The sequence below is a fragment of the Polyodon spathula genome, chromosome 23 (genome assembly GCF_017654505.1).
Source record: "Polyodon spathula isolate WHYD16114869_AA chromosome 23, ASM1765450v1, whole genome shotgun sequence".
Taxonomy (NCBI): Eukaryota; Metazoa; Chordata; class Actinopteri; order Acipenseriformes; family Polyodontidae; genus Polyodon; species Polyodon spathula.
In genome coordinates, this window is record NC_054556.1 from 23,146,472 (window position 1) to 23,168,508 (window position 22,037).

The 22,037-nt window shown below is 36.9% G+C and overlaps 1 protein-coding gene across 4 annotated transcripts; it reads right to left on the reverse strand.

The window, feature by feature from the left end:
* Positions 1 to 1,755: 1,755 nt before the first annotated feature.
* On the reverse strand, positions 1,756 to 19,911 carry LOC121298275 (uridine-cytidine kinase-like 1). Of its 4 annotated transcripts, none has more exons than XM_041225308.1 (15): positions 19,811 to 19,911; positions 14,410 to 14,603; positions 13,549 to 13,655; positions 12,386 to 12,556; positions 11,927 to 11,998; positions 11,440 to 11,629; positions 10,714 to 10,775; positions 7,691 to 7,710; positions 5,341 to 5,439; positions 4,767 to 4,860; positions 4,239 to 4,301; positions 3,609 to 3,731; positions 3,196 to 3,303; positions 2,418 to 2,574; positions 1,756 to 2,033 (listed from the first exon to the last, which is right to left on the reverse strand). In XM_041225308.1, exons 1-15 carry the CDS (start codon positions 19,882 to 19,884, stop codon positions 1,957 to 1,959), a joined length of 1,611 nt encoding a protein of 536 aa, XP_041081242.1. In that variant the 5' UTR covers positions 19,885 to 19,911; the 3' UTR covers positions 1,756 to 1,956. The 4 variants fall into 4 exon arrangements, with proteins under 4 accessions (XP_041081242.1, XP_041081243.1, XP_041081241.1 ...); XM_041225309.1 differs by lacking the exon at positions 7,691 to 7,710 and adding an exon at positions 8,880 to 8,896; XM_041225307.1 differs by lacking the exons at positions 7,691 to 7,710; positions 19,811 to 19,911 and adding exons at positions 8,880 to 8,896; positions 17,587 to 18,904.
* Between the last annotated feature and the right edge of the window lie 2,126 nt (positions 19,912 to 22,037).

Below are 22,037 nucleotides of genomic sequence, written 5' to 3' on the forward strand. Positions count from 1 at the left end.
TTTATTACCTTCTGTCCATATATTTATTTATAATGTTGATCGCTAGAAAGCACCATAACTTTCTAAAATGTTTATTACAGCATGCTTACAAGGCACCCAATCACAGGCTTCTTTAGTTTAATTGTAACGAAAAAAACAAGCATAATTGAATAAATAAACAGCAGCAGAACACATAACGGGAAGTCACAGTATATCACATGGCATGCTGTACATTGTAGTTGCAGCAACGCGGCATGGAGTTTGTGCTGTCAATACTTTTTGGTACTGGAAGAGCCTGTTAATGCTCTATGGGACTGTATTTCTGAATTATTTTACCATTTGATATTCCTACAATTGCATCTTTAACGATAAAGCCCCCCCCCCCCCCCCCCCCCCCCATTGTGTCAGCATATTTATTATATTAGGTAACAAGTACCATTTTCAAAAAAAATATTGCACCGATGTTTTCATGACACTTTAAACAATACAATCTTCCTGTTTGAGTCACTAATGTTAAAATTAAAACATATATCTCTTCATATATCTGTATGGATAAACCTTTTCCCTTTAAAAAAAATACAAGTTACAGTACACCATTAAAATAAAGTCCTAAATACAAAAACTAAATAAGAATCTTGAACACATGCAGCAGTGTATAAGCGTTAGTGTGTTCAGAAACTACTGTCTAGCAGAAATGTGTAGTGTTGAGAAATCAATGCAGATTTAAAAGAACAGACTGAGGTAGTAAATAATATGCATCACTATCGTAAAGAACTGCTGTAAAAAGCATGCTGCTGCAGCTTTGTTTAAATGAAATTGCAATGAAGTAAATCCTTCACTTATCCAAGTGTAGATAATGTCTCAAGGCAGATCTCTGCAATTCTCTCACAATGTGTCAGCACTGCTGTAGTTTGTTTGCCCGACTTATAACACATTGAAAGTTACAGATTGGTGCACAGCTTTATATTGATGCGATTGCCATAGATTCAAGACACAAAAAAAGCTGCAGTTTTAAGATCTCGTAAATTTCCATTACAGAGTAATTATGAAATAGCTTTGCATTTATGAGCATGTTAGGCTTCATCCCTTAATGACAAATGTAAATGCTTTATCTGCAGCCCGTTGCATTAAAACAATCAGCAATACCCTTTGCTGTGTTCTGCACAGTAGCGGTTTGGTCACTATAGTTTTTGGCCATGGAGGGAAACGAAGGGTTAAAGTTACAATACGACACCCACACAATTTTCCGACGTGCCGGTCCTTGCGACCTATGTATGCAACACTTCTGATGCTTTTAATGCAACAGGAAAATCAAATCTACTTTAAAATTTAAAAATGCAGCTCAATACATGGTAAATTATCCTACAAAATAAATAAATACATACATACTATTGTATTTTAAAATATTTTGAAGTACTGCATTCAGAACATTTAATTCAAGATAATGAACTTTTGTGCTCAGTGTTGTGTCCTTCTTGTTATTTTTTTTACTGTTTTTTTTTTTTTTTTTTTTTATTTAAAACCTGTTTTGTTTACATAATAAAATCCAAAATGTTTTTGCAAAAAATTCTACCAGGAGACATTACCTGGCTCCAAAACTAAAACTTTGTTCAACCTTTAAGATTTCTGAATATTTACATACACTGAACAAAAAAATTATAACAATAAAAGATTATCTATCTATCTATCTATCTCTCTCCATATATATATATATATATATATATATATATATATATATATATATATATATATATATATATATATATATCCATCCATTTAAAAAGTTCATTTTCATACCTCTGTACATATTTACAGATTCTGGATAGAGCTTGTGAATACAAATGTCTTACATTTGTTTTTCTGGTGGAAGTCCTTTCCTTACAAGTGAGCCGTGAGGGCACATGTGTCTTATACGTTGTGTATAGCTGCCTACAGCAGATCCAATGCACTGTACTGTGATCAGTGCTGGAGAATCTATTAGTTAGCCTCCTCTAGCTCCTCGTCACTCCAGTCAGGAGGGGCGTCTGTACCAAAGTATCGATCCCCAAAGTTACCTGAAGAAGGTACAAACACAAAGGTTAACCCTGGATCGCATGCTGGTCGTTTAATACGGCGCTTCATGTAGCATATTTAAATCGGTAGAAGTAATAATAAGACTCGGTTATTTTCGTTTTTGTAAATTGCACTGCACGTTTGTTTCAATACATTATTAACTGATGCTTTTGTCTGCCCTTCTGCACACTGACAACTAAACAAATGAAACTGATTTTGTAATTTGCAGGAATTTCAAATCACTTTTGGGTTAAATATGTTATTTTCAATAGGGTAAAAGCACACAATGAATTGGCAGGGGAAAGTTTCCCAGACACCTTACTGTCTACATTTGGAGTAACCCCGTGACTGTTATAAAGATCTGCTGCCAGTGTTTCAGTATTTACCGATTCCCGGGATGATGTGGAACAGGTCGTTGACTTTCTTGTCCACAGCGGTGGTGATGATTTTGACCTGGGGGAAGGCGTAAGCCACAGAATGCACCCCCATCTCTGCCATGAGGAGAGACACCAGGAAGATCTTATCCTCCTGAGCATCATGATCCTGCAGCATTCAAACACACTTGCATGTCAGTAGCCATGTCAATTAATCATTCCGTTACTGCTTCAGGGGCAGTTTTATAAGAAGACAAGCAGTTTCTTTCTTAAACAACATTTAATACTTTGACTAGTCCTCAATTATTCTTGAATTAAGAGATTAGTTGAGGCGATGACAGACAATCTAAACACCACAAGACGTTTTAAATATTAATATCTATGTTAAAATCTGTTTATCAGATATAAAAGAGAACGGAATTGCTTCTATTTATAAGAGCCACTCCTACACAGTACTCAGCCCAACCTAACAAGCACCAACAGATTGTACCAAACAATCCTGAATTTCACTTGACTACAGTCCAAAACTTAATATGAATTGAATGCCTTTCTCAACACTTAACTGATAAAGAACAGGGTGATTTATTGGCCTGTTTTTAACACTACTATATACGGTACAATAATAAACAAGAGGTCTTGAAATTCAGAGAGTGATGCTTTAAGGGCAGCAGTATTATGATCTGTCACTGCTCAGAAAATTACAATATACCCACTCCAAATCATCAGTCCTATAAACATGAGGCATCATGATTATCTCCTCTTATAAACCAAAAGTGAAGCTGCTTCTTACCAACAAGACCCTTACTGCCATCATAGCGGCAGCTCCTGTTGATACAGTGCAATCCATAAGTATCACATGGTCTTCAGTGATGTCCTTTGGCAGCCTTAGGTAATGCAGCTGACGAAATTAAGAAAAACATATTGATGAAGCAATGAGAAACGCTTTAGACAATCAGCACGAAACGGTGCACCATACCAGCCAAACCCCAATGCCCAAAGAGAACACCTCAATCCTGACCTCAAAACACGCCGTCATTCACTCCTGGGCCTCCAACTGTCAATTGTGCCAAGGCTGTTTTTGTGATCTGGATTAATGTCCATTGGGTGCTAGGTTGAGACCACTGGTTTTGAGGTGAAAGGCAATGGAAGGTTATGAGTTTATGAAAACAAGCGCAAGACTGGTTGTGCTCAGCACTGGGTTACCTCAGGTTCTCCTGTGTCCTGATTGGTCTGAATGAGGATTTTGCCGATTCTCACATCTTTACACACTGCTCGTAGTGCAGGCTCCATGGTCTCTCCAGCTCGGAGAATGGACACCCCTGTGATCTGGAAAAGCACAAGCAACAGCCATGACTACGCTGAATGTGTTTATACAGGACAAGTGACAACTCTAGAACTACGCTGATCAATATTCAACATGTGCACTGCTGCTTCCTCTAACAATCTTACCATACGCCCTTTACAAGGGTGAGTAATATTAACTGGAATAACACTGTAAGTGCGCTGCTGTAGGTCATCAAATGATGTGGAGTAAAACGGTAAACAGAATTACGCAATGGGTAAAAAAAAAACCCTGGTGTTTGCTATAATGAGAAAGCACAGAAATATATTCATCATAATTCTCTGTATCATTTTACATAGTTGTAAATGGATGCATTAGTTTAGCATCCTACTTCACCAAAAGGGTGGAAAAACACACACTGTGACAAATCAGTACTTGCGTTTCACAATTGGAATGAGGTTGCTTCAGTGCTTAATATATTAGGTATGTTTTAATGTACAGTGGGATAAAGTACCCAAATACCTCCACAAGGTATAAAATAATGTGCTTACTCTTTTCCCATGAAACGTTCTTCCATCATAATCCTGGTCCTGTGGTGTTTGAACTGTAATGGGCTGTGAAATGGTTTGTATAATAATGTACATGTTAGAAACATATCTACAACATTCTTTGACTAACCTTCTATCAGCTTTTTTTTTTTTTTTTTTTTACTCAAAGACTGCTCTGGTTTTGTATCAAGGGAAGTTTGACATACTACAATCTCTTTGTTGATTCACCTCCCACATAATCTCTATTTAAAAATCCCCTTGTGGTATAGGCCATATAGAGGGAGTATGAGACATGGGGCTATAGCAAAGCTATGTAAATAGAGCCCATAAGACAGACATATGAATCAACCATTCTAGTATTAATGATCTAAAGCTCTATTATGTAGCAGGAAAAACTTTGGTATTCTTTTGTTTGTGAAGCCTCAGCCCCATTGTTTTAATGTTCATACTAGTTCAGGAAAGACATGGTCTCCATGAGGCTAGCTATGGACTGTCTGCTGTGAATTACATGATTAACTGTGCAATTCTTACCTGAGACGGCAAGAAAGAAAGAGCATGCTCTATAAGCAGCCTCATAAGCCTTTTCGAATAGAAAATGAACTCATCGCGACTTGTCTCTTTGTTTCTGAGAAGGAAAGAAGACAAAGCGGTATGTTAAAGGAAGTACAATGTGATGCCCGTCTATACTTTCTGTGTTAGTAGCATGGGAGTAAACATTCCCTCTCTGTCTGTGACAGACGATCACAGTATCCTAATTGAAATCATATTAGGCAAAGAATAACAACAACAAAAAATCAACAACAATCTTAGAGCCGCACTCGCCTTTTATTGCTGAAACCTTCTAAAGGTATTTTATCGAGTAGAACAAAGAACTAAGCTAACCACGGAAAACTAGACAAGTCTATAATTAACAAAAAAAAAATAAAATAAATAAAAAAGGACATTCTGTACAAATAAATATCTGCTGTATGTATCTTAAAAATATGGACTAAAACGCCTCAGTTACACGCTATTGAAAACAAAGTTATCGAGAGGGAAACCAGCAAATGAAGTTAATAAAGTGGAGCAGGCTGCAGAGGAGCGTGTGCTGGAGCAGGCTGCTGACCTGATGATGGTGTGCATCCCCTTGACCTGCGGAGTGCTCTTCAGAACGCTGAGAGTCTCAGGGAGGGGCTGGAATTGATGAGCTGACGCCAGGGCTGCCCTGAAACAACACCCTGCTTTAGTCTATTCACTGCATCGCAAATATTCAGAAACATTTTACACAGGAAAACAAACACATTGCATGTCACTGGAGGGGAAAATATTACGAAAAAGCGGGCCACTGTCCCTGAACTATATCAGAGCATGTGCAAGAATGCTACAAGCCTATGCAAACCTGACTAGGTTTGTTAATTTGAAAATACAATCAAGTCTTTCCTAACCCTTTTTTTGCTCTAGGCTTAGTAACTCTCACCTTCTAGCCCTGAGATGAGTGAAGGGCTCTTTTCAAAGCTTCAGTGTCTTTGTGTGGTCCCACCACTGCATCATACAATATCATCTTGCAATACATTTTCTATCTGAATCTTGCACTTTACTTTAATTACCATTACGTTTAATTTGCCATGCATCTGCCCATTTCTTCATGCAGTCTAAATACCTTTGGATCTCCTAGGTAGCTGCGTACAGTACATGTCGGCCGTTCGGCTATTCCCCACAGCAAATGCAGATAAGAAAGAGCAGGGATCCCAGCACTGATCCCTGTGGGACCCCACTGAATGCAAGGTCCCAACTAGAAGTTACTCCCCTTACTTAGTTTGCCATGTTTTTTTACTATGCATTACAATACTCCTCTGGTCTTTGCTATGTCTTCATTAAACTTTTTACCAATATACACGGGAGTAAGCGTCTTAAGGGCTAAGTCACTTAAAATAAAGTAATATCAACAATATCACTAGTATCAGCTGCAAATTAAGGGGTTTTTAAATAGACATTAAACAAACGCATTGAATCTGGACGCTCACCGCCACTTCATTAGAGCGACAAACCATGCAAACTGAAGACTATCAGATTGTTTTTTTGTTTCAGTGTCCAGTTTAGTAGAATTATTTTGTGGTCTCATTTCTTCCATTGCTCAAATATTTTATTAGCATACAATTGTCAAATGCAGGAGCATTCAGAAATGATGTCCACTAAGGAGTGGTCATGTATCAGGAGTAGGGGATGGCACATGTCAAATGTTAATTCGGAAAACTAAACTCTGGAGGTGGAAAGGATGGTCACCGAGTGATCTCGGTACAAGGGGAAGAGGTCCAGACAAATGCATTCATCTTTTTTGGTTACATGCATAAGAAACACCACACCATCCTATATTCTGACCAAGCCCTTATTTCTGATTAATTCAAATCAAGCCAAATTTAGTAAAAGCTTCGCTGATTAGACCAGTGACACTGGGCCAGAGCAACCAATCATTCATGCAAAAATGTCAGTGCTGTTCGGAGCTCACTAAATACAACTATCTTATAGTTAGTAAACACAGGATTAAATATTTGCCACAGATCACACTTTTTTTGCAGATTACCAAAAGTGGGATTACAGAATAAATTAAAAATAGTAAGCTTTTTAGACTATTAATCTCGATTCTTTATTGGTAAGGTGATAAGGCCTATATATAGGGGAGTGTAGCCCACAATGTCCTCTGGTTTATTACTGCTAGCAGTAACAGACACAACTCATTTCTAAAAGCTACATACGCTGCTCTAAAAACATAATTCAGCAGCCATGCTGAAACCCACACATGCTTATTTCCTGTGATCACGTTGTCAAAACTGCATGGGTTATTCATCAGATGAAAGTGGGTTTGGGAAGGAATGGTGCAGTGGTGACGGGCTGGATCTTCCACTTTCTCTTACTAGGTTGTGTTCAAAATGCTATTTTATTAATTTTTTATTAAATAAATTTGGCATTGCGGACAAAGGGCCAGTTGTTTCTTCTCAAAACCAATTTCATTGAGGGGATCTATGAATACTAGTTTTAAGGTATGCAGATTAATTTGATAAAATACAGTGAAATCTAAATACATAATCTGGCTAAAAATATTTAAAAAATGCAAGATCACCAGTTGAAAAAAAAAAAAAAAAGTTTTAAATGTGATATTAAGGAATTTGATTGTAAGGTAAATTGTAGCACTTGCAGTTGAATTAATGTGTACTCCACTTCCTGTAAAAGCCATAATACCACCTCTTGTTAATTTATAGCATGGCTGCACAACAACACTTCTTGAAGGTTCATGCTTTTTTTCATATTTAAAATTAGCTTTTCCTTTGCTTTCCTAGTTAGAACCTAGTGGCCTGTGCAATGAAGCTGTGCAGATTCAGCCCTGCAGTATTTCGCCACACACACACACACACACACACAATATATTCCAGCGCTAAATTTTCTATGAAAAATTGAAATGATATGCAAATTCTCCTCACATATCCCAGCGTAGTTTCCTCTGTTGACATGGGAGATTGTTTATTCAGAGCAGAAGGTTGAAGGAAACATATAATGACCACAAGAAAGAAAAAAACAAACAAAAAAAAAAAACATGTAACATAATAAAATTTAGAATTAAGCAATCAAGTATTCTAGGCATGTGGCATCTTTATACAGTCTGCACTCACTGTAAATAACACAGTAAAGGGAGTTCTTTGAGCTGTTTGATTTTCCAATCTTTAGCAATATAAAATATAAAAAAAAATCTTAATTGCAATTATGTTTACAATTATTCACTGGTTGTGTTTCCTCTATTTTTAAACTGAGTGAACCCATGATAGTAATGCAGTCCTTTTCAAGAATGCTCGACACGTATACTAGATATCACACACCATAACTGTTAAGGCTTCTCATTAATCACTTTAGCCCTCAATGCTTCCTGTGTCTAAAGCAGGCAGAGGGTTTCCTTTCTGAACTGTCTAATGGAAACTTTACAGACACTAAGCAGAACTAGAGTCAATGATACAACAAAAAGAGGGGGGGGGGGGGGGGGGGGTCAAAACCGTCTGTTTGGAAGCAGCAGTATACTGTATCATTCTAGGTTGTTAGACACAGAAGGCTGGAGGTTAAAAGTGAATTAACTCTGAATAGATGAATATGAAAAGGCATTCTGAGCACATCATAACAACGACATGCTGTTTCCGTGCTTGCTATGTGAATGTTATAAAAAGCAGTTTTTTTTTTTTTTCCTATTTAAAAATATTACTTGATGTATATATTAATATTCCATCTGGCCAAGATTCAATTGGGTGACGTGCTGCTAAACTGTTTCTGAACTTTGTATCAAACGTTTACTTAAATGTATTTTTTAAATACAGATACATGTCACTTACTATGAGGTAATATTGGTAGAATAAATGCTTGCAAACATTATTAATTACCAATCTTTTTCCACAGCTAGCCAGCAATAATCGAACTGCATTGCCAAATAAACTAATAATAATAATAATAATAATAATAACAATAATAACGTTATCCTAATGAAACTCGACTATATTTGTGTACTCATCAGAACAATTCGAATGGAATGATAATTGACCTTGTGTGTTACTGTTAGGCAGCAGTTGTTTAGTTTTTAGAATGCCTTTGCATGGAGACGACCAATAAAAACATGTTTCATTACCATACCTGACACTGAGCTCGCGCTGAGCCAGGTTACATTGAGAACGCAGTCCGTGTAAAGCATTGCCAATAGCACATTCACAAGGAAGAGAAATAGAAAATGAGCATTCATTTCCTATTTATTAGTATTGTCAAAACACAACCCTATTAATAAATTAACCAAATTGTTATTTTGCTGCGCCATGTGCCAACATTATGTGCCAAGCTAAAATAAATGCTGCATGTCTTAGACATGCTAAAGACTGACATTTATCATGGAGATGGGTGGGGCTGAAGCCTGTGGGGTTTATGTAGAGTAGGATATATATGTAATTATGTGCTGACTAATGTTTAAAAAATATTAAAAAAAAACAAAGGAAAACCCTACTATAACCAATTACAGTAGTTTCAGCGTCTTCTATGGAAAAAAGACATGAACTAAAAACGAAATAGGGACATACCCAAGACAGTCACCTGGTCTGGTCTGCTGAGTGGAGTTATTTTTCTTTGACCGGTTTACAAGTCTCAGTGGTAATATGGAGTTAATACGAATTCTATTAAAACATTGTGTTACTGTAAATCTATCACTAGATGGCGCTAGCACACGAACTGCCTCCCAATCTAGCCAAAACAGAGCAGGCATATACAAATACCAGACCATAAGGGATATACATTACTTTGATAATGTTGTCACATAGAACATTTATATTTTTAATGCTTAGACACAACAGTAGGCTATTATTCTTGCCTTTTGTGAAAAGCAACTAAAAATATTTAAGTCAAATTAAACCAAAAGATGCACAAATCACATACAGCAGCAGTAATAAAAGTGAAAAAGCAGTATCCCTTAACATCGATTTTAAGGGATACTGCATTTCATTAGTGTCACACAAAACTACTCAAATAATAGGGTTTCACCTTCTTTTAAACAGTTACAACAGTCATGTGCCAGTTTGACCTATTTTCCATATTTAAAGTATGCTGATTATTTATTGGCACGTTGCCATGGTATGCTGATTATTTATTGGCACGTTGCCATGGTTAGTTTCTGGTTGCATGCAAGGCAGCAGCTGTAATGGATGCAGCAGGTCATCTGGCACAACGGGTTACACTTACTGCAGTTTTACTTTTTTATTTTTATAATAAACATATATATATATATTTTTTTTTTAATAAAAAAGAAGGGAATTCCCCTTGGAAAAATTAAACCCATGCTTTAAAAAAAACAAAAAAAAAAACAACCCTTAAAGGTGATAGGAAATACAATTAATCTGTGATAGTTTGAATCCTATGGAATTTGAATCATAAACAGATTTATATGCAATGTATAAGTTTATCAAGTGCCTGTTTAATATCAATTGCACATTCCAAAAACATGCAGAGTATGCAGGAATGAAAATACTCCAGAAATAGGATTTGCTTCTTATATCATACTGTATAGTAGGACAACATTGATAACTGCTCAGTGGCATTTATTTTGGGAAATATATTAATCTGACATAGTCTCAGATATAAAAAGTTGCAACTTCAATAACAAAATGTAACTTCAGAGCAGCACCTCCACTCAAAGTATGCAATGCCCATACCCGAGACCCTGACATTTGGAGCATTACTGCTACAACACTATGTATTGCAGGGGTAACATTATTATACACATGCCTGCAAAAATCTCAACACTGCGCATTGATCAAACGGCAAATTACCGTGAAGTTTTGCTTAGCTACAATAAATGTATCAGTTCTCTAGTCCTGTACTTGAGATGGTCTTCATACACATCCTACACTTTTTGAATGTGTGCATTATTTGCTGAAATCGTGCATTTCCGATCCCCTTCATGCTGTAGTCAAGCAGCCTCACTTACCTCCTCCAGCTGACTGTGCACATGCTGGACTATCAGATCAATTGCTACCATATTTCCTCCTCCTGTAATATTACATACATAAAAAACACTTTGTGTTAATTTGTTTTCTTTAGATTATAATCATACTATATTGTATTGTATAGCATAAAACACCATTTTAAAAAAACACTATCAGTTTTAAAAACCCATTCACATGCAATTGCTTTTGTCTGTAATTTTAACATTAATAACACCCACATTATGGAAAACATGAATTTCTATGGTACAAGGTTATAGTAAAATAATCTACAAGTGCAAGCAGATACATGTTAGAGGTAATGGCTTATTTAGGTGATGTCGAGATATTGTTTTACATAGTCTAATATTAAATTTAATAGCTAATCAGTGCAGTAGATTTTTTTTCTTTTTCTGTCTTTAGCTGTTTTACTTTAAAACACATTAATAACGAACATCTATAAAACACACTCATGCAGTAAACTTCCTACTCGAAGTCCATTCACCCGATAAATGGTGACGAACATGTGTTTTAAATATTCTTTCAAAGCTCTAACTTCATCATGGATAACACTGCTCTGTATGCTTTTTAGTTTACTGTTTTTTTGGGGGGGTTTTTGCGTGACACTGTCATTTTTAAATCCTGTTTCAATAACTGAACACACTTATTTCTGCATCGAAACATTTGCCCCAGCGCTAACCCAAATGTATCATTATACAAGTGCTGTGTACCCCGTGGGACGACAATATCGGCCAGTCGCATGGTGGGCTCAATGTACTGCTCGAAAGCAGGCTTCACAAACTTGTTGTACTGTTTGATAACACCCTCAATCTCCCGCCCACGCTCGGTGATGTCCCTTTGTAGGCGTCGAACCAGCCGGATATCAGAATCTGTATCTACAAAAATCTTCATGTCTAAAAGCTGAAACAAACAGAAAATAATGGAAGGTGTTCACTGGTAGTGTTCTACATAGCACATCTGCTTTTAATGCACGCAGGGCTGCTTAGCAATGGAAAAATAAAATAATTTCCATTGCATAGTCTGAGAGTAAGTTCTAATTCTACATGTGATAAAGCAATTACATTAAATTACTGCACAAAGGGATCTTTATGGTGTAACTTCAAATAGTTATGGCTTTGGAGTTTTTACATTTATTATCACAGTTGGTGAATGACAAATATATTTCCTTTTTTATCAGAAAAGAACAGGTTTTCTTACCTTCAACAATTCTTTGTCGGCGAAAGACATGATACCTTCAAATATAATAACACTAGCTCCGTACACAATTTTCTAGAACAGAAAAAGTCAGAGATCATGTCATACACCTCGTAATGTTTAGGTCCTATCCTAAAAGCAATAAGATTTGTATGGTTGGAATGGATGTGGGCAGATTTTTTCCAATTCTAAATAATCAGCCGTCATTCCTTTACTACAGGTAGCACATCAATCAATCTTTATTCTATATAGCACCCTTTATAGTGGACCATCACAATGCACTTTGCAAGATGCAGTAACAACAAGAAAATCCATAATACTTCAAATAGAGGAATGTACAATACAGTAAAAAAAAAACAATGCATAATACATTAAATACAGTGGAAAGTGCATAATACATGACAGTATCATAATACATGAAATAGTAGCATTAGGACTGGAAGCAAGGCAGACCCTTCTTACCCATTCTTTCTGCCTGCCATGCGTGGTGAAATCATAGACTGGGATCTTCACACTCTTGCCCTGTTTCAGCTTCTTTAGCGTGTGCACAAGGAGAACGAAATCAAACGCGTCGACGTGGTCGAAATTGTAGTCGTTACTGGCTGCAAGCTGCTGCTGTTCTGGAGAGAGAACCTGGAGTGAAAGATCTGACGTTACTGCTGTGCGAATCAGAAGGGCTGGCTGTACAGGAATATGTGTCACCTGTTCTGTATGGATAACAATGAATCCAACCTATGTTTGCAATACACAATTCTGATTGGATTTAAAAAAAAAAAATCTTAATAAAGAACAGTGCAATTGTTAGCCAGCAGATGGAGCTACAGAGCACATAAACAGTAACACCTTAAATAGGGTGTACATATTTAAACATGTTTGTGTAAATGTTGTTAGTTATTCTTTATTTATGTTTTACTTTTTTGTTTCCACATTGACATTTCAAATCGTGTTGGCTTCTTTCCAGCTTGCTGTATTATGCTCCTGACTGTGTCCTTATTAACAGTCCTACGACAATTCAATTAACTGGTGCAAGGCTAACTAAGAGGGCCCATAGTTTTGCGTCTAACCGGCTATAAATCAACACTGATATATTGGCTTAAGTGACATGACGTAAGTTAGCTAGTACCAATTTTTCAGAGATATAAAAGCAAAATGTAAAAGTAGATAACATGATATTATGTGCACATATTAAACATTTTTCTTAAAAAAACTTCAATTTTAGTTAATCCATTTTTAAATGTATATTACTATAAATACAAGTTTTTAAACAGCTAATAACTTAAAAATATATAAAAAAAAACTATAAAAATGTCTGGGGGTCATTAGAGTACTATTTATCTTTTATTCAATTAACATGTTACCACAATCTATATAGTCCCCAAATGCCTTTTTACATATAAAAAAAAGTTGTATGCAGGTGATTGATTTGTTTAATCTGTCACACTGTGTTTCAGCAGTTCTTTTTATAAGAAGCTGTTTGTTTAGTCAGCAGGGTTGCTGACACTGCTCTGACTGTGCAAGCTGTCTCCAGGGGGAGCATAAAGGAACTGCCTTAATTACACCACTGCTTTTGTGAGATATTTTCCATGTCAAAAACACACACACACACACACACACACATACGTCACCTTGTAAAAGGAATCCATAGACAACAGCACCACCCAGGGCACATCCAAGGCTTCGATTATCTTCCTGGCTACGGTGGTTTTTCCACAAGCGCTGCCCCCACATAGACCTGATCAGACCCAGCAAAAACAATTCAAGAACCTTCACAGAGCGCACAGTGATTACTGCCAAGTGTAATGCAGGGCATTCAAATGCAACACCTCACACACAGACCTTACAAGACAGCACCAGGTCTGTAATTAATGAGGACTTTATTTATTTATTTTTTATACAGCAAGAGTCAGGGCAGAGGAGACTCATTTTTATACTAGAAGAGTCAACTATACAGACACAGCCTGACAATAGCACCTGCTCTTCTGCTATTTAGTCCTACAGCCACCAGAAGTCTAGTGCTGGCATTAAATTACATTGATAACAATTATAATTAATCACATCATCATAGCCGCTTTACTATTGCTGAAAGAGACATACCTGTGACCCCTGGGATACATCGAAGCCAACAACTAATGAAGAATCATCTGTGGCTTTCGACTAGCCTACTCACACACAATAATGAGCAAACAATCATGTGCTGAAAACGTGGAATGAATGGCAAACATGAATTTTCAAAGTGTGTTGATCGCACAGTTTAAGGTAGTGTAGGGTATACGATTCATATAACTAAGCTTGGGTGTAACTAATTCTGATCATAGCTGCAATGCAATGTTTGTATAACCAGTCTTCTTAATTAAGCTATAGCTTTTTTTACTATGGCTTGAGTCCATCACAGAACTTAAGAAAATTGTCTCCATTGTTCTAAAGACTGTAAAACCGCTACTGTGCGGATGAAGTCCGACCTCAATACAATCTATCGCTCAGCTTACCAATAACAAACGCTTCTTTTGATTGCGTTCCCTGTTCATTGTACCAAGGAGGCCGCCCAGCGGTGTAGATCGTCCTCTTACTTGTTCTCAGCAGAGGTGGTTCTGATTTGCATTGACTCGTGGTTCTTTTACGTGGGGACAGAGTTGTGTTTACCGGAGGAAGAAGTCTGTCTAATGACTCTTCACTGCTGCCACTGTAAAAAACAAAAAACAAAAAAGCAAATACAGGATGTTGCCAGGAGTATCTGTTTTTCACATGGAGTTGGAATTACAACTTTTTCATTAAAAATATGTCATCATATTTGTAGTTTATTCCACTTTGGTAGCTCCCTCACTGATATCCCTCAGAGATCACAAATTGCAGGTTTGAAAGAACTGTTGACGCAAGCTGTTTATTTCCACAGACAGCCATAGCGATGACCAGGAAACCAGAATCTCCCGCTAAGTACAAACTGTAGCTCTGAAACACAAACGTTGTAAACAACCACAAATGTAGCAAGCCCAGTCTGCTCATGCTTGGCTCGGTACCTGTGTTATTTACTGGCATTTATTTATTTACTCTATTCGGTCATAAAAATTGCTACTTGGTGTCCTGATGAGACTTGCTAACAGTGATTCTAAAACAGCAGGTTCATGTTTCTATTCACTTATTTGTTACCTCATTCTGCTGAATGGTTGATCTATGCAGCATATGACTGCAATGGTCTCTGTGAGTTTGTTCTGCTTTTTATGATATTAAATGCATCACAGCAAGCACATTGCCATGCATTTTTTGATATTTTTATTAGCACAATCTCAGAGCTTAATTTAGTGTATGACAGTTATTTTTTTTTTTTTTTTTACTGCAATCAAGCTGCAGTACATTTCATTTTAATTGACTAAATGTTTTTTGAGTATTTCTATGCGTTCTGCTTTCACCTTTCTTAAAATGGTCAGTTTGAGAAATAAACAAGTTTTCCATGCAAAAGCTGAAACTGCTTTAAAAAACTCACACTGCATTTACTTTTTTTTTTTTTTTTTTATCATGGTAACATCTTAAATTACATGTGCCTGCTTCTTTGGCTGAAGACCTTAAACTCCTGACGGTGAACAATATAACCAAATCTATCATACCAGGGACAGTTGCGGCTGCTAAAGATGCAACACACAGGAAAAAAAAAAAACCTGTTTGTGTCGACTCAAAACTTTATTCAGGCAGCCCACGATTTGACTGGGTAATGGTTTATAGGTGTTCACAAAGACTTTTTCCTCTACGGTAACCTTTTTACTTCAATTTTGTGTAATGATTTAGCTTTTTTTTCCTGCATTACAACATTATATAACTATTTTCTTTATTTTAAGTTGTCATGGCATCTTGTTAATGGCGTGTGCAAACCTTACGTGTATTTTTATTTTCGTGTTTCGCTCCCAAATGGCACCCTGCCCACATCATTCTATTATCGGGCCAGGGGTACTACGAAGAACATTACCCGGAAAAAATACTTTTGGGGTTATTAGCTTACTGCTGCATTTACTCTGCATGTGGATTTAAATTAAGGATCAAATTAAGAATTGTCTGTAAATATTGTAGCGTCGGGTCTCGCAGACCCCCTGAATGGGACTTCTTGTTGCAGCTTGGTTCCAACCAGGCCCGCTCTTTCCCACCTGCTCACTCTTATAAAGCTGCAACCTGCGTGTGACTGCAGCAAGAGCTAAAGACTGCGAGCTAAAACAACGGCACTTATAAGGGCCAATCCAAATCTTACAATAAACCGCCATTTCCAGCGTCAAATAAATCTTTAGAAGTGTTTCCTGTCTTCCCACCGCCACAATGTACTAAAACAGTGAAAATAAATGATTTCTCAACGGTCCACTAATATTGAACCAAACTATATTGTTCCAGAAGTTTTAACATTCTATAGGTGAAACAAAGTGAAATGTTACACTGAGAGTCGGGATTCGGTCAATCACTGACCAAAAAAGAAAACAAAAAAACACTATTTCACGATTTGTGCATTTAAAAATTATCAAAAGAACAAAACGAAAGATTGTTTAGGTCTTTGAGCAAATTATTTTGTTCAAATTGCGAAATGAAAAGAAGAGGCAGATTCTTCTGTCTTTGAGTAAAGCGTTATAATCCAATTTGGAAATACACGCAAATGCACAGTTCCGGAACAGAGTCTGAAGATGCTGGTCAAACAAACAAACACACAAACACACACACACAGTATAACCAGTAGGTCTGGCTAACATGCAGGCTAGTTGTAGGAAATGAATAACCACATAATATTGGGGTCAAAATATAATATTCTTAAAGCTGTAGGGCCCCATAGTCATGCTCAGTGTTATATTGAAGTTCAGTTGACCTAATAGTGGATTTATCTGCCCAGGCACATGGTGCTTCCTCCCCTGAAACTACCTCAAACATGCTTATACTTTCTCTAAAGCTGAAGTGCAAAAGCAGGACAGAAATTGTACAGACAACACCTTGTATATCCAGTGTAAAATCTCAATACAAACAAACTGAACATGTAAACGACTTTGCACTGTGGATGAGAAAATTCAACATTAACGTTTTGTTGGTACTTTAAAAACTAAACAAATAAAAATAAATAAATAAAAACAAACATTTCCACCACAGATTATGTATCACATTTGTCTTTGAACCAACAGCAGATTTATCACATTGGGTCTTAGGAATATAAAACAAAACTATATATATATATATATATATATATATTTTTTTTTTTTACTGGAAACATGCACTTATCCAACAAAAATGAAATGGGAAGATAAAACTATCAGTAAAAAAACATGAGATTAAAACCCCAGAAGATCAGGTGTTTACTATGTTAACTGTGAGGTAAGGTTTCTTAGTACGGGCCTCCTCACCCCCAACCCCCCCCCCCCCCCCATTGTAGGAATCAATCCTTAAAGAAAAAACTGAAGATATAAAACCCCTGTATTGGATCCCTGTCCTTTGTCTCTTTCCTGACCTTGTACTTTGCATATTCAAGTTCATCCACATCGGATTTATGATAAAACTCAAACAAAAATGCACCTTAGTTATATATAATACAGACCACAGGCCTGCGCCACAGACAGTGCAGTGCTAACAAGTTTCAAGACAGCACTTAAAAATTTAAAACAGTGAAATAAACGAATAAGAAAAAAATAAAAATAAAAATACATGCTTACCTGGCATCAGATCTGAGCGCCCAACAGCCAGATATCCTGGCTCCAGAGTATGCTGGAAGAGTGTTCATGTCTTTCACAGCACACACAGGAGAACGTATATATCCTTGATTCAACACCCTTAGCTCACAGCCCCTGAAACCAGTGCTTTGTAGTGCAATTAACATATAACAACACTGTGCAGTGTCTTATTTGGGTTCCTGTCCTATGATTCAGCACTGGTGTGGGATGTGGGGAAAATGAAACTATAGTTGACTATCTGTTTTGTTTTCTCTTTACTGCAGTGTTGGTTAAAACATTAGATGTGCAATTGCAACAGCTTTTCGATCTCCACACAGGCCAACACACACGAGGATAACTTATCCTACAGATTATGTTCATTCCATGTTATTAATAGCAGCCTCTTCGTAAGAGACATGCCCCCAGCAACATGCACAGCCCGTTTTGGAGAGGGGCTGTCATCTGTCTCTGACATTTAGCTTTGTTGCAGGTGCTGCAAAGGCTCCAGCTAGACACTGTTCTCACAACCCACAATCACATTTGTGTTTAAAAGCTACACACTGCACGACTGACATGTGCAATTTTGTGTGCAGAAGCCTGATCTCTGTCTTGCAGGTGACGACAGTCGGCTCTGCTGCCTCTTTATATCTGGACGCGCTGTCCCTTTGGAGCCTCTGCATAGCATAAACAAACTGATGAAACTCAACACCTTCCCAGCTGTATGGCTTTCTCTCCCACCCCAAGGCTAATCAGAAGCACCAATGGGATGCCCCTGCATGACTGTTTTTTTTTGTTTTTTTTTCCCCCAACCTGCCTGAGAGACTGCTTCTAAACAAACAGCACACAAATGTGGTGCTGCTTGTCTACCTTAAGTAAATTTGACCTTATTGTTCTTGTAAATGCATTACAAATTTCACATGTATTCTTTAGCTTGGCTGAACAGAAGGTAAAAGGCACATGGGATACACTGGTGCCCAGTTCAATTAGAATTGCCTATACGGCGAAACACACCTACCATTCCTAGTGTTATTTTGTTACCAAAATGCAGGTGCGATTTACTCACAAGTCTAGAAATTATGTATTTATTTTTTACAATCTAAAAATAATAGTACAGTAAAAGAAGAAATACAATATTTGTCATATGCCTTTCATGTCTGGATGCTCACACAGAAGGATTTATTTATTTATTTTTTAAACACGTGCCGTCGTTAGCACTGCAAAATCCGTTCTGCAGAATGGCAGGCAGAGTTCTTCTAAAACACTGCGAACGACTGCACACTGTTTAGAGATTACTGTAATCTTGTTATATAAAATGTATCTCTCTACTCCCTCCTGCTGGTAATCCTGCACCAGCAGAAGCATGTGCAAACCATGTGTTTCTGCACAACCAGTAGACAGCGCTGTGTTTCTGTTCACTGTTTACAGAAAGTATTCAGTTTATTTCTGAACTGTTCACGCTTATAGATATAGTCAGTATATATCTGAATATATATAATCTATATATATATTATTCTATATATCATATATATATATATATATATATATATAGCAACTAACCAATAAATTCTTCAAATCTTGCAAGTTTTTTTTTTTTTTTTTTTTTTTGTACAGTACAAAAGGTATACCTAGAAAATAATTATATATATATATATATATATATATATAGATATATATATATATATATATATATATATATATATATATTTTATTTTTGGATTGCCTTAACGCTATCACCTGTGCTAGTGTATCACTAGTTGATTTCCAGTAGCAGAAGGATTTGTCAGTTGTTGGCTGGCTTGGTCACGCCCTCTGACAGCAGATTACACAACAGGATTTGCATGTACGGACTGGGGCACCGCACTGGAATGTTTGCTGGTTGAACTGATTCTGGATCCGGTGTATTCGTTAAAATGCACAGCGTATTTGCTGCAGAAGCATCTCGAACTAGTGAACGGCAGTAATAAACTGTCCCATTTTCGCGTTATGAAAGATGAACGACCTCATTTCTAAAAACTGAAAATTGTATATCAATGTGTAGAATATTTAGCAATATTCACCGCGTGTTTTAGTTGTATTATATGTGAATTACATAAAAAAAACTCCCTGCACACAATATGTATGACTATGTGACTTCCTGGATTTGACAGCGCCAGCGTGCATCTGTATGTTGTGCATGTTACAATGGAAAAAATGCAACATCACTAATCACACTCTTAATATGTATTACCTGTCAGACCGAGTGGCGGCTTTGTCAATGCTTTCTTGCTCGGGGACCCGAGTCTCCATGCTACCGTCGGACATTGTTATTCTTCTTTATCAGCTGTTACGGTATAGACGTGGCGCACTGCATGTTGGGGATTGTCGTCCTGACGTCAGAAAAGCCTGTCTGCAGAACATGCCTTATGTCAAGAAATAGAACTACATTTTCCAGAACTCCTGGGTCCCTATTATTTTGTGCACTGTTCTTGCTGCAGTGTACTTCATATAAGGGTAGATTTAAGAGAGAAGCCCAAGCACAGCCTGTTTTTGAACGATGAACAAATATAGCCACCAACCGTGCTATCCATGCACAAGACGTTCATACTTAGCATTCTGCAACTATAGTGAACCGGTACAGTACTAGACAGAGCGGCCTTGCAAATCAGTGGGTCTAATTTACTAAACTTTCACTCCAAGTTTGTACTATGCCCACGTAAGCATACATGGAAAGCATATAATCCTGTTTTTTGTTTTTTTAAATCAATTTATGTATTTATTTTTAAGCTTCCTCATTAATGGTACGATTGGTTGAACATTAAAAAGAAAAAAATAATAATTTATAGTATTCTAGTTTTGTTAGTCGCTATTACACATCAAGGGCGGACGAAATGTCACCCGGAGAACACAAACACTAGGCAGTCAACATTATCAGCTTTCTGTTAGAGTGAACAGAGGCCACTTGCAGAAATGTTGTAAATAGACACCAAAGAATAATAGAAACTGTGCATTAGGGGCAAAGCTAATAAAGATTAAAAAGGGAACTTGGTAGAGGTACATCCTTTTTTTGATTGCAATGCATTTGGTATGCTTCATTCTCAGTGCATGACTGCAACACTATATATAGCCCTTGGATTCTGTAAGCGTGTAATGCTGTTCTAGTCCAGTTGCTGGAAAAAGTCAATCATTTGTGGACCTCAGTACACATGTTTAATTTTCATTTATATGATACAAAAATAAAGAAATAAATCTATGCCCATTTAGGGGCAACAGTTGCTGAATATTTACTGTTATAATATCTGAGGATTCCAGGGCACTGTGATGTCATACTGTTGAGCCCTTCAAAAAAAAAAAAAAAAAACTTTTTTCAACCACATTTTATTAGTTAGATGAAGGGTAATTATGCACAATTAATACGACAGATTGTAAAATTGTAAGTTTAGATTAAACAGATATGCAGTAAGTACCCCTTGAATTAATGACTCAAATATAACAATTGCTTTAGAACAGAGAAAAAAAAGAACATTTTGAGAATCTATTACTGTGAACTTGGTACTCTCTGGATAGATGTAATAGTTCCTTCAGATTCTAAACACACTGAATTGGACAGACTAGTTGTGGAGGCTTTTTGATAAGCTGCTTGCAAAAAAAATCAAACCTCATCATTGCTTACTTTAATGGCTTACTGTACTGTAAATAACCTACCGGTACTACAGCAAAACTCTTAAAGGGAAAGTCAAATCATATGCAACACTGCTGATTGCCAAAAACCTTATTGTATCACAGTTGTAGCTACAGATCTACAGTAACAAGGAACAAATCAGTAGACTTACAAGATACAACTTTTGCTTGCAGGTTGTTAACTTGTACTGGTTTTCAATGCAAAAAGATTTCATTAAGCTTCGCACCTGAGACTGTCACCCTGGTGCACCTGGCACACAGATGCAATGGTTAGGTATAAGTCTGGCTATAGATTTTAAAAAATAGATTTTAGAAGCCTCTTCTAGCTGTTGCTCTCATGATATTCCATTTGGAATCATGTGGATTTGATCCCACTCTTGTGTCAGCCTCAATGAAGTCGCTTGAACTAGAGTCCTCAGCCATATTATATTTCCATAGCTAGGGGGTTTGCAGTCGCTTCATCGATTTATTTCTATGCAAAGTGCAATACAACAGAGAGTTTTAAAGTGCAAGGCAGAACAGGGTTTTAAAACCAGCATTAGATATTTTCCCTTACCTCAAGAGAGTCTCCCAATATTTTAGAGATGTGGCAGTTAAATGATTTCATCTTCTGTGTTTTAGACTGCACATTTATTTTTTTCTCTTACCAATAGTATAAAAGGATTCCCCCTCCCCGTTTATGGTGTCTAAATGCAAGTAAAAAAGCGAATACAAAGCTGTGCATTTAGCCTATTGCAATGTTACAGTACTGAAAACTAGCATCACAATATTGCTACATTAAAAGAAAATGTAATTAA

Excerpts from the sequence above, each read along its gene's own strand:
- LOC121298275 (XM_041225306.1), bottom strand. The coding sequence starts at position 17,750 with ATGTTAATTGCACTACAAAGCACTGGTTTCAGGGGCTGTGAGCTAAGG. Across the intron at positions 14,604-17,586 it reads GCGCTCAGATCTGATGCCAG|TGGCAGCAGTGAAGAGTCAT; the intron begins GTAAGCATGTAT and ends TGTTTTTTACAG. Across the intron at positions 10,776-11,439 it reads CGATATTGTCGTCCCACGGG|GAGGAGGAAATATGGTAGCA; the intron begins GTACACAGCACT and ends GTAATATTACAG.